The sequence below is a fragment of the Caretta caretta genome, chromosome 20 (assembly GCF_965140235.1).
Source record: "Caretta caretta isolate rCarCar2 chromosome 20, rCarCar1.hap1, whole genome shotgun sequence".
Lineage (NCBI taxonomy): Eukaryota > Metazoa > Chordata > Testudines > Cheloniidae > Caretta > Caretta caretta.
The window spans coordinates 20,021,110-20,037,359 of NC_134225.1; the positions used below are offsets into that span (position 1 = coordinate 20,021,110).

Consider the following 16,250-nt stretch of genomic DNA (forward strand, 5'->3'; position numbering starts at 1 on the left):
AGGGGATGTTGTGAAGGCCAAAACTATAACGGGGTTCAAAAAGAGAACTAGGTAAGTTCATGGAGGATAGATCCATCAATGGCTATTAGCCAAGATGGTCAAGGATGCAACCCCATGTTGTGGGTCTCCCTAAGCCTCTGACTGCCAGATGCTGGGACTGGATGACAGGGGATGGATCATGTGATAATTGCCCTATTTTGTTCATTCCCTTTGAAACACCTGGCGTTGGCCACTGCCGCAAGACAGGATACTGGGCTAGGACCATTGGTCTGACCCAGTATGGCCGTTCTTATGTTCTTATCTTAATAATCCTCTTTCCACTGCTGGGAAGTCATCGTTAGGACAGAAAGGGCAAGATGAACCCTTTCATTGCAGGGCCACTGATCCTCCACCAGTCCTAGAATAGTCAGAGAATTATTGTATTTGCCAGGCAGAGTGGACACGGTCCAGCCTTTGTCTGTCTTCCTTATTCAGATTGTAAACAGTCTCTCATCATGAATCTGTGCAGCACCTGGTACAATGGGGCCCTGATCTCAGCTGGGGCAGGGGCTGTCCCTCACTAAGTTTCTGTGCAACGCCTGGCACAACGGAGCACTGATCTCAGCTGGGGCATCTAGGCACTGCTGTGATACAAATAATAACAAATATTCATTCATGACGGCACAAAATCTACTTGCCCTTTGATAATGGGACAACTAATGACATTTTACCCACCTGTTAAAATAAATTTGCAAGGCTGGTGTGTGGATTATGGATTAGATATTGTATACTCACCCCCAAATCAAGACCGGATATCTTTCTGGAAGGTATATGCTTTAGTCAGTCACCGGTTATTGGGCTCAATACAGGAGTAACTGTGTGAAATACAATAGCCTGTGCTTTGCAGGAGGTCAGTCTCGATGATCAAATGGTCTCTTGAAAATCTGCGTTTTGGACTAGATTTTGCCTCTGTCAGTGTAAATCAGTGTCATTCCACTGACGGGAGTCGGGGCAAACGGCTTGACATCAGCTGAGGGTCTGTTCCCATTCAGTACTCAATACTCATTCAATACAGTAAGTCCACTGAGACCAGCCTGTGATCTGACCCTGAGTGTATAAATTAACCCTTTGTGGAAGACACTGCATCTTGCTGAGTGTAGGTACAGCGCCTAGGACAGTGGGCCCCCGATCTCAGCTGGAGAAACCATAATACCAGGCCATGAACACAACTTGCTCCCCTGTCAGCCTGATGGAAAAATTAAAATCTTGCTTGTAAAACAAAGGGTGAGGCTGATTATTACAGCAGATTCAAGTCTTACGCGTTGGGCTCACACCCGGATTTGGGGCCAGCGCCTCGGCTGCTGCAAACCAGCATTGCTCTAACGAAGTCAATAGAAGTAGGGTTGTTTACGCCAGCTGAGGATGTGGCCGTCTGGCTTTAAATGTAGCTAATAATGGCAGCATCTGCCCAGCTCTGTATTTATTATTCATATAGCATTAGCACTTCGAGGGCCCAGCATGCTAGGCGCTGGTCATACATAGCAAGGGGCAGTGGCTCTATCCCAGAGGTTCATCATCCAGAGGCAATGCGAGAGGTCACACCGCAGGTCAGGGGCAGAGCCTGGAAGAGAATTCAGATCTCCTGGATCCCAGGCGACTGCCTTAGCCATGACACCATGTTGCTTTTACTTTCACCGCTCCCATTCCACTGAGCCCTCCTTGGTCCCGCTAGCCATATGGCATTGTCACCGCTCAGACTTGTGACACCTGTTGTTAGGTAAGCCCAGTCGGCTGCTTAGCCGTAAGTACATATGTTGCAACTGGATGTCTTTGGATATTGTCCAGACTGAAGCCCTGTCCAAATACCACTGCCAGGAAAAGAAACCTGTTACTGGAAGCCAGCTGATAACGTGCCTTCCCCCATTAACCCTTCCCTGGTTTGCAGTGGTTTGCTTTTACCCAGAGGAAGGGAAAAACAGACTCTGAGATGAGTGATCTCAGTGAGGCTAGGCGGGTTCATACCAGTGGAGGATCCGGCCCAGAGATCTGAAGGTCTGGTTCATCAAGGAGGTTAACCTCTAAAAGGCCAGGTACTGGATTACAGGGTTATTGCAGGTGAAAAGCAATAGGTTAACCCGGTGCCTGTGCAAATTGCTGTTTCGAGCTTCAAAGCAACCAAAGGGATTTTGATACCCATCCGCCATTAAAATGTGTCTGAATCCTCTCCATGGCTTTGAAGATGCTAACCAGGATGTATTTTTCAGGGGCACAGGAAATGCCACACCAGATCAGATCATAGGGTCATCGCCAAGCATGGCTATTACCAGACATTTCAGAGCCAGGTGCAAGAAACTCTACTGTGGACAATTATAGCCTGCCCAGGGGGGACATTACCTCTCACGTGGCAATGAGTTCTGGAGGCTAATTCCACATTATTATTTCCTTTGATCAGTTTTATGTTACCTGGCAGTAGCACCCAAAGGCCTTCTTTGTGCTACGTGCTGTGCAAACATACAAAGCAGGTGTAGATGATGAGTGGTCGAACATGCCGGTGCCCTGTCTTTATTAGCACTCCCACCATTGCTATCAGCAGCGTAGATTCCCTAATCGAGTGTAGAGGAGTCCTGGCCTAAGAGACAGTTTCTGCCCCAAAGGTTTTACAATCCAAGCAAGTGGGATAGACCCTTCTGGGGCTCCCTTGAGGACTGGGACCGCTTTCCCTACTGAAACATCCCAGGACTTGCCCAAGGTAAAAGAGGGTCAAAAGGGAGATCCAGGAAGAGAATCCAGGAGTCCTGATTCTCAGCCTGCCCCCTCCTTGTAACCCAGTAGATCCCACTCCCCTCCCAGAGCCAGGAATATAATCCAAGCGTCCTGACTCCCAGCCCCGACTGCTTTAACACACTTGAACCTATTCCTCATTCACAGCTGGTAGCAGAACCCAGGAGTCCTGACTTCCAGCCCCAATTCTCCATGCTAGGCCTGAACTGTGGTATTGATCAGCGCCCCACCATTCTGATCTGTGGCTAGCACCTTGGCATGGAGTAAACACAAGCCCAGCCTCAGGTCCCTAATTCCAACTCCAGCCCTTGGAAAGACAACTAAACCCTTGTGTCAAGGGAGTGAAGAAAACATCTTTTGTTCTGAACTTTTCCCGTTTCCTGGGCTCCTCCTGGTCACTGACTAACCCGCCCAGCTGTTTGCACAAGGGCTCATCTTACAGGCAACTCTGAGGATAAATAGCCCAGGAGGAGCTACTTCTCCTCACCCTCCTGTCCTCACCATGGGGGGCTCTGCTCTCTACCTGGTGGCTGTGTTTGCTTTCTACTTCCCGGCTGTTTCTCACAGCCAACTGTAAGTACCCCCGCGCTTCTGCCTCAGTGATGAGGATATTAACCAGGATTTGTTAAATGGCTCCCAATGGAAACAAAGCTCAATTTTCCTCTCTTCTCTGCTACTGTGTTTGGAGTGGGAACAGGCTGCAGAAATTCTCTTCCTCACCTGGTCCAAGCCTCTTCTCCCTCGCTCAGTTCCAAGGCTAATTTTGGGATTCGGAAGACGGAATTTTTAAAAAAGTATAAACTGGATTTTGAGCCTCACTTGATCTAAGTGAATCAGGTATAGACAAGGAGTAATTCCATTGAAAACAATGGGGTAGCACCCCCCTGAAATGCACTGAAATCAGTGGGGTTGTCTTTCCCTTGGCTCCAGTGGGCTTTGGATCAGGCCCTAAAAGAAACCAGAGTCAGCTTCTACAGGACCATATTTTGAACTCCTTGCTCAGTTTCTACATCCACAAGACACCCAGTGGGAATAAATTCTATTTTCAGTGTGTACTGGTGCAAATCTGGAGTAACTCCACAGACTTCAACGGGTAGTTAGTTACACTGGAGTAACTCCACTGGCTAAGGGAATTGCTTATGGTGCATGAGGCAGACCAGAACCCAGTTCACTTCCAAGGAGCTGGTGGGCTTCCGAAGCACAGTGGTCCACCGCTTGGGCGCTGCACTGGGAGTCAGGACTCCTGGGTTCTATTTCCAGCTGTTGGAGGGAATGTGCCTCAGGGGCCAGAAGATGGGAATGGGAGTCGGAGCTCCTTGGTTCTACCTGATGCTCTCACAGGGGGGATATCGAGGAGATGCCTGGGTTCTAGGAGGGGGATAATGTCTAGCGGTTAGAGCCAGGGGGTGTGACTTGGAGTCAAAACTGCTGGGTTCTATTCCCAGCTGAGTCACTGACTGGCTGTGTGACCTTAAGGAAGTCCCTCCCCTTTTCTGTGCCGGCCTCTCCCTCCTCTGTGAAAGGGGGATCATGACACTGACCTACCTCTGTAAAGTGCTGCGAGATCTATGCCTGGCAAGTACTTTGAGTGTGAGCCCGGGGCTAAGCTTCTGTTGTCCATCTGAGTGACTGGCTGCCTGGCATGGTTACTGCCTCCCAGCCTGTTCATGTCTGTGCTGGGGTGGCCAGATGACCAGCCAAGAGTGAGACCAATAGCCCATGTGGTGGCTCCTGTTCCGTGGGGCTGGCCTGACTCCCTGCTCCGGCCCATTGGCTCTCACCATAGCACACCAGTCGGGGGTGGGGGGGTGGGGGCTCTGTTCTCATCCTCGTCCTGGTGTCATTGGCTCACCTGCCCCAAGCTGGACTGTGATGGGCCAAATAAAATAATCTGGCAGGTTTTCTTCATTCCCTCCCCACCCCTGTGTTGACAGGCACCCCCTGAGATGGGGGCCCAGTGCAAGAGCACTGAATACACGTGGGTTAAACCGGTCCTGCCCCCACCAGCACAGCACTAGCCTCCAACTGGGGCAGCAGGATCAGCATAGAGTTGGAAGAGAGCACCCCCTGCCGAGCCACCACCTTGCTCGTTGCAATGCAGCACCCCCAGCACAATGCCGGGGCATTGGGGTCAGCACTGACTTACAGGGAAGAGCATCCCCGACTGTATCGGTGTACAGCTGGGCACCCCATTTCAGAAAAGTGACAACAGCAATGTCTTTTATGACAGGATTAGGCCGGGGGACACATCCACTCACAGCAATTTTCCGTAGGGACAGGAGCACATCATGTCCTGAACTTTTCGCCTACATGTGTGTGCATATGATCTTTATCCGGTATGAAAAAATCAGGTCCAATCGTCTGTCACCCTTCCTACTGGAGTGACACACAGACAATTTGGTTGACATTTAGCAAAACTTTTCATTTCCCTCCAGGCCTACTTCCTTGTGAATTCACAACACCGTGGGTGATGTAATCAGTCAATTATTTCACTGGAAAGACAGCAACCCTGCCTTAACTCCATTGCCTGAGGGGGGATTTTCCAGACAGCCTAGGTGATTTAGGGGCAAAGTCAACTGGACTTGGAAGGGCTTGTTTCCATGAAGAGTTAGTTCACAGCAAACCGAAGTGTAAATCTACCCCACACTAGCCCACTGCACACTAACTGTCTGGGTGGACACTGTTAATGTGTACTAACAGTTCCTTAGTGCACTTTGTCTTCGTGCACCTTGGGCCCCGAATACTGTGGCCCTGCTGCAATTTTTAGGCACCAGCTCGATCAGAGCTAGCACCTGTATGCCCGGGTCTACATTTAACATTTACGGCAACCTAGCTACATTGCCCAGGGCTTTAAGCCACAGTGTAGTTAAGCCAACCTAACTGCTGGTGTAGTTGAGGCTAGGTTGATGGAGGAATGGATGGTGCATTATCTACAGCGAGTAGAGCCTGTAGTGTAGACAAGCCCTGTTTCTACTCAAATTGGGAGTCACACTGTGACGGGTTCGGTCACAGAGATCCCCTTGGGACTGTCACCTGATGTGCTGAAATTACCTCTGAGCCCTTTTCCTCTGCCACCTTGGGACTCCAGAACCCTGCCTTGTTGAGCCAGACACGCTAGCCTGCTGCAACACAGACCCAGGGTCTGGTCCTCAGCCCCAAAGCTGCAGGCTTTAACCAAAAGCTGCTCAACAGGTCACCTATCTGCAGCACCCAGACACTCAATTCCCAAAGGGATCCAAGCCCCAAATAAATCTGTTTTTCTCAGTATAATGCTTATACAGGGTAAATAAATAAATTGTCCACCTTCTATAATACTGATAGAGAGATATGCACAGCTGTTCGCTCCCCCAGGTATTAATCCCTTACTCTTGGTTTATTAATAAACAAAAGTGATTTTATTAAGTATAAAAGTAGCATTTAAGTGGTTTCAAGTAATAACAGACAGAACAAAGCAAAATAAAGCAAAAACATGTGAGTCTAAGCCTAATACATTAAGAAACTGATTACAGGTAGTCACTCTCAGAGATGGTCAAATAAGCTTCTTTCACAGACTAGACTCCCTCCTAGTATGGGCCCAATCCTTTCCCCTGATACAGTCCTTGTTAGTTCCAGCAGACATCTTAGGGGGTAAGCAGGGGTTTTCTCATGACTGGCCACCACTTTGTCCTGCTCCACCCCCTTTTATAGCTTTGGCACAAGGCTGGAATCATTTGTCTCTCTAGGTCCCCATCCATCCTTCTAAATGGAAAAGTAACTGATTTATGATGGATTCCAGCATCATGTGACATGGTCACATGTCAGTGTAAAACCCCTAGTCTCCATTTTTCTTGGGTTTGCCCACAGGTACACAGGAAAGTTTGTAGGTAAATAAACCATTTACAACCAATTGTCCTAGTCAATTGGAGCCATCAAGATTCTAAATCACCACTAATGGCCCACACTTTGTACAATTACAATAGGACCTCAGAGTTATACTTCATATTTCTAGCTTCAGATACAAGAATGATACATGCATACAAATAGGAGGAATATATTCAGTAGGTTATAACCTTTGTTATGATATCTTAGAAGAGACCTTTTGCATGAAGAACATATTCCAGTTACATCATATTCACACTCATAAGCATATTTCCATAAAACACATGGAGTGCAATGTCACACATGCCTCCCAGCGGCTGTCTAGACATACCCCTGGGGCAGAAACTCTCTCTTACTCTGTGTTTGTACTGTGCCTCAGTCGCGGTTGGGATTTAGAGATGCTGCTGTAAAGCAAATAATAAATTATAAACCGTGGTAACAAGCTTGGTATAAAACCTCCTTGGGGATGTGGGAATCGCAATCAGTGGGGTTTTAAATACTGACTGAATTAATCACATCGACCTTTTTGCTATTCACAGCTACTCCCTGATCACGCCCAATGTCCTGCGGGTGGAGAGTGAAGAGAAGGTCGTGGTGGAAGCCCATGGTCTCAATGCCCCAATCACGGTTACAGTCACCGTGCAGGACTTACCACTTAAGCAACACATCTTATACCAGGTCCAAACCGACCTCAACCCTGTGAATGGGATGATGAGCACAGCCATAATAAAGGTGGGTAAAACCCCAGGCTTCGGTCATCCAGTGAAACAAAGGGTATCATTTTCAACTGTGTCCCACTCATTTTAGGAGCCTCTGATATTTTCCCTCCCCAACGCTGCAATACCGAGACGTTCAGACCCCGTCCAGGTTGGATGTTGTTCCAGAAGAGACACTCTAGCCCAGCATGAATTTATGAGTTTGAAATGCTGGGTGAAAGTCTACGGCCTGTGTTATACTTAGGGCCCAACCAAATTCACAGCTGTGAAAAACGCATCACAGACCGTGAAATCAGACCTCCTCTGTGAAATCTAGCTATTGGAGGGGAGGATAAGGGGCAGAGCTGGAGGCGCCCTAGCTGGGGGCTCCAACCATGCCCCTGGCTCCAGCTGTTAGTCCCCGCAGGGCTTGGGAGGGACAGGACTTACTGTTACCCTGCACAGCTGCTCTCTGGGGGAGAACAGCCCCAACTTTGTGTACCTCCCATGGCTGCAGGAAGCTCCAGGGCTGGGCAGCAGCCCCAGAGCTTCCTTCAGCCACAGGAGGTTGCCAGAGGTGGAGTTGGGTCCGATCTCCCCCGTGCTGCTGGGAACGCCCCAGCCAGGGGAGGTACACAGAAGGTGGGTCTGATCTCCCCTTGAGGGCCATGCAGGGGAAAAGGAAGTCCTGTCCCTCCTCAGCCCGGCTGGGACTAGCAGCTACAAGCCCCTGGCTGGGGCGCTCCCAGAAGCACGGGGGAGATCAGACCCCCGTGCACATCTGGGAACCTCCTGCGACTGCAGGAAGCTGAAGGCAGTGCAGAAGTGAGGGGGGCAATCCTAAGACCCCCCTACAACAGGTTTGTGACACCCCCCATGAATCCCTTTTGGGTCAGGATCCTCCCAGTTAACAACACCCTGAAATTTCAGATGTAAACATCCCAGAACATGAAATTGACTAATTTTCAAATCCTAGGGCTGTGAAATTGACCAGAATGGGCTATGAATTTGGTTGGGCCCTAGTAATACAGGAGGTCAGACTAGCTAATCATGTTGGTCCCTTCTGGCCGTAACATCACGAATCTATTAGTAATGGGGGACCTATAGCTAACTAGTCAGATAAGCACTGTAGGGGTCTCTTGTTCTCGACCTAAAAACTGAGGTGCCCCAAATTAGGAGGTAGAAGAAAAAGTTGAGAGGAAGGATGGTGGGGTTCCCTGGTGGAGCATGATTCTCATTTTGAGTTGATCCAAAGTCCTGGCCAGGAATGAAGAGTTGGGGGACAGAGGGAAGGTCTCCAAGATGTTACAGTTTTAGCAGAGCACAGTAGGAATAGTCGGGAGCACATCAGTGCAGTAGAACTGACTTCAGCAGGGCACCCATGGGATGCCCTTTGGTTCACAGATATTCCATATAAGAGGAGGTGACCAGACAATGGGTACAGGGCTGTCCAAATGGTCTGGCCTGACTCACTGGTGGTGACCTAAGCTGACTGTGCCATCCTGGGAAGCCCCCTCCACCTGGGGTATTTTATGGCAGCTGTGTAAGCTGCTGGAGGAACTGCATGTAGAGTGGATTAGTAAAAGGCCATGGTTTCTTTTGGATTCTTTCCATGTATAATGGCATAACGAGTGCCGTCCCGCAGGGATCGGTTCTGGGTCCGGTTCTGTTCAATATCTTTGTTAGGGTTCCCTCCCTACTCTGAACTTTGGGGTACAGATGTGGGGACCTGCATGAAAGACCCCCCCAATGCTTATTTTTACCAGCTTAGGTTAAAAACTTCCCCAAGGCAAAAATTCCCTTCCTTGTCCTTGGACGGTGTTGCTGCCACCACCAAGTGATTACACAAAAATTCAGGAAAGTGTCACTTGGAGTCCCTATTCCCCCAAAATATCCTCCCAAGCCCCTTCACCCCCTTTCCTGGGGAGGCTTGAGAATAATATACCAACCAATAGGTTAACAAAGTGAGCACAGACCAAACCCTTTGGTTCTTAGGACACTAAAAATCAATCAGATTTTTAAAAGAAGAACTTTATTATAAAGAAAAAAGTAAAAGAATTACACCTGAAAAATCAGGATGGAAGGTAACTTTACAGGGTAATAAAAAGATTTAAAACACAGAGGACTTCCCTCAGTACTCAGCTTCACAGTTACAAAACAGGAATAAAACTCCCTCTTAGCACAGGGAAAATTCACAAGCTAAAACAAAAGATAATCTAATGCATTTCCTTGCCTTACTTACAATTAGATGGATCATTTTATGTATGTTTTCAGGAGATGTTTTACCTGCCTGGTCTCTCTCTAAATCTGGAGAGGGAACAACAAAGAGAGCACAAAGAAAACCTCCCCATCCCCCATATTTGAAAGTTTCTTCTTTCCTCATTGGCCCTTCTGGTCAGGTACCAACTAGATTATATGAGCTTCTTAACCCCTTACAGGTAAAGTGATTTAGAACAGCTTCCCAGGAGGAATTTTATGTTACCCTTATTTGTATGTTTATGACACGTCCCCCAAATCACAGACGGTGCTGGACAGCCTGTTTCGCACTGGCTGTGATTTTTTTCCTGGAGCTTTAGGAGAAAACAGAGTTAATAAGACACATGCACCTTTAGACATACTACTGATTATATAAAAACTAACAATATTTTCCACATTTTAAGGACTATTTTAACCAGTTGATTTTGGGAAACTTTTATTGGAGAGGGCATTGGCCATGTTGTTAGAAGCCCCTGAAATGTGTTGTATTTCAAAATCAAAATTTTCGAGAGCTAAACTTCACCAAAGAAGTTTTTTGTTATTTTTCTTGATGGTATGAAGCCACTTTAGCGCAGCATGGTCGGTGTGCAGGTGGAAACGCTGTCCTCAAACGTATGGGCGTAGCTTCTCCAGAGCATACACAATGGCGTAACATTCCTTTTCTGTAATTGACCAGTGGCTTTTCCTCTCAGACAGTTTTTTGCTGAGAAACACAACAGGATGGAATTTTCAGTTCGGTTCTTCCTGCATTAAAACTGCTTCCACACCACGCTCGGACGCATCTGTGGTTACTAGGAAAGGTTTGTCAAAGTTTGGGGCCCTTAGTACAGGGTCAGACATGAGTGTTTTTAAGCTGGTTAAAGGCCTTTTGTCACTCTTCAGTCCACTGAGCTGAATTTGGCTGGGGTTTTTTTGGTCAGGTCTGTCAGTGGGGCGGCGATTTGGCTGTAATGTGGTACAAATCACCTGTAATATCCGACCAAGCCTAAGAAGGATGGGACCTCTTTTTTTGACAGGCCACTTTTGGATAGCATTTAGAATCATAGAATATCAGGGTTGGAAGGGACCTCAGGAGGTCATCTAGTCCAACCCCCTGCTCAAAGCAGGACCAATCCCCAGTTTTTGCCCCAGATCCCTAAATGGCCCCCTCAAGGATTGAACTCACAACTTTGGATTTAGCAAGCCAATGCTCAAACCACTGAGCTATCCCTCCCCCACTTTGGCCTGTAGGGGATTGATAATTTTTTGACCCACCTAGTGTCCAAGGTACGTTACTTTGTTTAGGCCTATTTGACACTTTTTAGCCTTAACAGTTAGTTCTGCCTCCCTTATGCGCTCAAAGACTTTTTGCAGATGCTTTAGGTGTTTTGCCCATGAATCTGAAAATATGGCCACATCATTAAGGTAGGTGACTGCAGATTCTCCCAATTCTGCTAGGAAACTATTTACAAGTTTTTGGAAGAAGGTGGGTGCATTTCGCAGCCCCAAAAGGGAGCACATTAAATTCATACAGCCCCTTATGGGTGGTGAAGGCTGACCTTTCCTTGGCGGATTCATCCAGCGGTACCTGCCAGTACCCCTTGATTAAGTCTAAGGTAGAGATGAACTGGACATCCCAGTTTTTTCAATAGCTCATCTGTGCGTGGCATTGGATAGTTGTCTGGGTGAGTTACAGCATTTAGCTTAAGGTAGTCCATGTAAAAGGGTATCTCCCCATCTGGTTTGGGAACTAGAACCACTGGAGATGCCCATGCACTTTTAGAGGGGCGGATTACACCCATTTGTAGCATGTCCTGGATTTTCCGTTTTATAGCAGTTTTGGCTTGAGGAGCCACCTGGTAAGGTTGGGCTCTAATTGGGCAAGCATTACCTGTGTCAATGGAGTGGTATGCCCGTTCGGTCCGTCCTGCGGTGGCTGGGAACATCGGCATGAAGCTAGTGCACAGCTCCTTGATTTACTGTCGCTGCATACGTCCGAGAGTCATGGAGAGGTTCACCTTTTCCACGCCACCATCACTTTTTCTTTATAGTAGACACTTTTAGGCCACTCAGCGTCATCTCCTCCCTGGGCAGTAAACGTACACTTTAGGCTTTAGGTTTGAGGTGGTGGATGCTATGAGATAGTTAACAGCTCCCAGGTGCTCTTGGACAGTAAATGGCCCTTTTCACGATGCTTCCATCTTATGGGCCTGCAGTGACTTCAAGACCATGACCTTTGAAGGAACGCTTTCTGGTATGTTTATCATACCAGGCCTTTTGCTCTTTTTAAGCATCTTTTAGGTTTTTTTAGCAAGGGCTAAAGAGTTTTGGAGTATGTTTTGTATGTTGTTTACAAAGTCCAGAATGTTAGTTCCTGGAGAAGGCATAAACCCCTCCCATTGCTGCCTTACCAACTATAATGGCCCCTTAACCTCGTAGCCATACAAAAGTTCAAATGTTGAAAACCCCAAACTGGGATGTGGTACAGCCCTGTAGGCAAAGAGCAACTGCTGCAACACTAGGTTCCAGTCACTGGAGTGTTTATTTACGAATTTACGTATCATGGCCCCCAAAGTTTTACTAAATTCCTTTACCAGGCCATTTGTTTGATGGTGGTAAGGGGTGGCAACCAAGTGGTTCACCCCAAAGATTTTTTATGGTCCCTGCCAGGAAATTAGTTCCCAAATCCGCAAGGATATCAGAGGGCCAATCTACCCTGGCAAAAATGTCTGTTAATGCCTGGCACACACTTTTAGCCCTGGTGTTGCTTAGTGCTACTGCTTCCGGCCATCGGGTGGTAAAACTCATAAAAGTCAGTATGTACTGCTTTCCTCTGGATGTCTTTTTTGGGAAAAAGAAAATGAGGACTTGAGGCACCTTAGAGACTAACAAATTTATTTGAGCATAAGCTTTAGTGAGCTACAGCTTATGCTCAAATAAATTGGTTAGTCTCTAAGGTGCCACAAGTCCTCCTTTTCTTTTTGCAGATACAGACTAACACGGCTGCTCCTCTGAAACCTGTCATTATTTTTTGGGAAAGGACCTAGCATATTCACAGCTACTCACTTAAATGGAACTTTAATTATGGGGAGTGGCTGGAGAGGGGCCTTGACCTGGTTTGGGGGTTTTCCCACTGTTTGGCACACCTTACAAGACTGTACATAGGTAGAAACGTCCTTGCCCGTTCCCTCCCAGTGGAATGACTTCCCCAAATGGTCTTTGGTCCTGTTCACCCCAGCATGGCCACTAGGATGATCGTGGGCTAAGCTCAAGAGCTTTACCCGGTACTTGGTTGGAACTACCAACTGTTTTTGAGGATGCCAGTCGTCCTGGTGTCCAAGCTCCCTGGAGGCTTTCGTTTGTTTTCTACTCAGCCTGGAACTGTTTTTTTGATGCTGGAGACATCAGTTCCTCACTGGATTGTGGACTTGGGCTTGTCCCTCTGGAAGTGATGTAGGTGATGGGGTTGTTTTCGTTGACTGTGAACTGCTTTCCACGTGTGCGCTATGTTGTATTTTAGGCTCCAGCTGAGCCTGTTGGGCAGATTTAGCTGCTGGTGACAGTGCAGGCTTGGTGGTGCCCTCTGGCATTGGAGTTGTGGACAGGGTTGCAAGCGCTGGACTGCAGCGCTGGCAATGGATCTGGTGCTGGTTGCTCTGCCTGTTCCGGTTCTGGGACTGGTTCTGGTTGGGTCTCTGGGACTGGATTCACTGTTGCTGTTGCAATCTTTGGCATGGGGTCTGGTTCCACCACCTCGGTCTGGGTCTTTGGTAACACAGACGGGGCCCTGGTAGAAGGCTCAGGAACAGGGGTAGGTGTGAAGACTTGCTTAGCCTGGCTGCAGGTGACCATTTCCACTCTTTTGGCTAGCTTCACATGATTGGCCAAGTCTTTCCCCAGCAGCATGGGAATGGGATAGTTGTCATAGACTGCAAAAGTCCACATTCCTGACCAGCCCTCATACTGGACAGGCAACTAGGCTGTAGGCAAGTTTGAAGAGTTTGACATGAAGAGTTAAATCGTTACTTGGGCCTCTGGATTGATGAATTTGGGGTCCACTACGGATTGGTGGATAGCTGACACCTGTGCTCTAGTGTCCCTCCACGCGATAACCTTCTTTCCGCCCACACTCACAGTTTCCCTTCGCTCTGAGGGTATCTGGGAGGCATCTGGGCCTGAGGACCTTTGGTGTGATTTTGGTGTAATGAACTGCAATCTGTTGGGGTTCTTGGGGCAGTTGGCCTTCCCATGCCCCAGCTCATTACATTTAAAACATCGCCCAGCTGACTGGTCACTGGAGCCAGGTGGGTTGCTGAAAAATGGTGTGGTGGGCCGATAAGGTGTTTGGGTTTTTTTGGGGATGGGGTGTAGGTGGGGCCTTGGGATGCCCCCGGTGGTAGGGTGTTGTCTAGGGTTTACTCTTCTGATATCCGCTCCAACTGCTCCTACCTTTTTTATTTTCCGCCACCTCCACCCATTTGATTTCGCTCTCCCCACCTCAATTACAGTTTTGGGCTTCCCATCTATGATGTACCTTTCTATTTCCCCAGGAACACCCTCTAAGAACTGCTCCATTTGCATTAGGAAAGACAGATCTTTCAGAGATTTAACACTTACTCCTGATATCCAGGCATTCCAGTTTTTTACAATGTGGTTGGCGTGTCGGGAAAATGCCACGTCCGGTTTCCACCTTAGGGCTTTGAACCATCGATGGGCCTGCTCGGGTGTTAGCCCCATTCGAATATGGCCTTTTTTAAAAAAAAGTTCATAGATGTTCATGTGTTCCTTAGGCATTTCAGCTGCCACCTCTGCTAAGGTTTCACTGAGCTGCAGCCTCAACTCCACCATATTCTGGTCTGTAGAGATGCTGTACCCAAGGCAGGCCCTTTTGAAACTTTTTAAGAAGGCCTCTGTATCATCGCCTACCTTGTGGATGGGGAATTTTTTGGAATGGGAAGCAGTACCTGGAGAAGGACTGTTAGGGTTATTTGGTAGACCCAGCTTAGCCCTTTCCAGCTCTAAATGCTTCAGCTTTAACTCCGTATCCAAGCGTTTCGCCTCTGCCTCCAAGCGCTTTGCCTCTTTCCTCTCCTCCACCTCCAACTCCAAGCACTTTAAGTCCATTTGTCTTTCATGTTTCTTTCGTTTTTCTTTAGCTTCCAGTCTGGCTAATTCCAGTTTTTTCTGGACCTTACTTTCCATCATTTTTGCTAGCCTTCTTGCACTTAGCCTAGCCTAGCCTGAGAGCTAGGGAAAAAAAAAAAAAAAACAACCAGCTTGTGAATTCCCTTGCTATAGCTTAACTACTTTGCCCTCAGACAAAAAACAAAAAACAAAAAAACCCTCCAGCTGATCTCAGCTAAAAAAAACCAACCCTCCCCCTCCCCCCCCAAACCCTCCCTGGTTTTCAAGCAGCCAAAAGAAAAAATGTGTCCTTTTCAAATCCTGAGGTCTGTGCTTCTGGTTCAAAATGATCCCACCTCTACCACCATGTCAGGGTTCCCTCCCCACTCTGAACTCTGGGGTACAGATGTGAGGACCCGCATGAAAGGTTATTTTTACCAGCTTAGGTTAAAAACTTCCCCAAGGCACAAATTCCCTTCCTTGTCCTTAGACGGTATTGCTGCCACCACCAAGTGATTACACAAAAATTCAGGAAAGTGTCACTTGGAGTCCCTATTCCCTCAAAATATCTCCCAAGCCCCTTCACCCCCTTTCCTGGGGAGGCTTGAGAGTAATATACCAACCAATAGGTTAACAAAGTGAGCACAGACCAAACCCTTTGGTTTTTAGGACACTAAAAATCAATCAGGTTCTAAAAAGGAGAACTTTATTATAAAGAAAAAAGTAAAAGAATCACACCTTCAAAATCAGGATGGAAGGTAACTTTACAGGATAATGAAAAGATTTAAAACACAGAGGACTTCCCTCAGTACTCAGCTTCACAGTTACAAAACAGGAATAAAACTCCCTCTTAGCACAGGGAAAATTCACAGGCTAAAACAAAAGATAATCTAACGCATTTCCTTGCCTTACTTACAATTAGATGGATCATTTTATGTATGTTTTCAGAAGATGTTTTACCTGCCTGGTCTCTCTCTCCGTCTGGAGAGGGAACAACAAAGAGCACAAAGAAAACCTCCCCATCCCCCGGAGATTTGAAAGTTTCTTCTTTCCTCATTGGCCCTTCTGGTCAGGTGCCAACTAGGTTATATGAGCTTCTTAACCCTTTACAGGTAAAGTGATTTAGAACAGCTTTCCAGGAGGGATTTTATGTTACCCTTATTTGTATGTTTATGACAATCTTCATCAATGATTTAGATAATGGCATGGAGAGTACACTTATAAAGTTTACAGACGATACCAAGCTGGGAGGGGGTGTAAGTGCTTTGGAGGATAGGATTAAAATTCAAAATGATCTGGACAAACTGGAGAAATGGTCTGAAGTAAATAGGATGAAATTCAATAAGGACAAATGCAAAGTACTCCACTTAGGAAGGAACAATCAGTTGCACACATACAAAATGGGAAATGACTGCCTAGGAAGGAGTGCTGTGGAAAGGGATCCTGGGGTCATAGTGGATTACAAGCTAAATATGAGTCAACAGTGTAACTCTGTTGCAAAAAACCAAACATCATTCTGTGATGTATTAGCAGGAGTATTGTAAGCAAGACATGAGAAGTCATTCTTCCGCTCTATTC

General features: G+C 47.2%; 1 protein-coding gene across 1 annotated transcript in view; it reads left to right on the forward strand.

The window, feature by feature from the left end:
• Window positions 1-3,195: 3,195 nt before the first annotated feature.
• LOC142069651 (complement C3-like) overlaps window positions 3,196-16,250 on the forward strand; it is a 76,191-nt gene continuing 63,136 nt past the window's right edge. Inside the window, exons 1-2 of the mRNA XM_075121546.1 lie at window positions 3,196-3,333; window positions 7,158-7,350. Coding sequence (XP_074977647.1) covers window positions 3,263-3,333; window positions 7,158-7,350 — 264 coding nt within the window. The 5' untranslated portion in view covers window positions 3,196-3,262. The remainder of the gene's footprint in view (window positions 3,334-7,157; window positions 7,351-16,250) is intronic.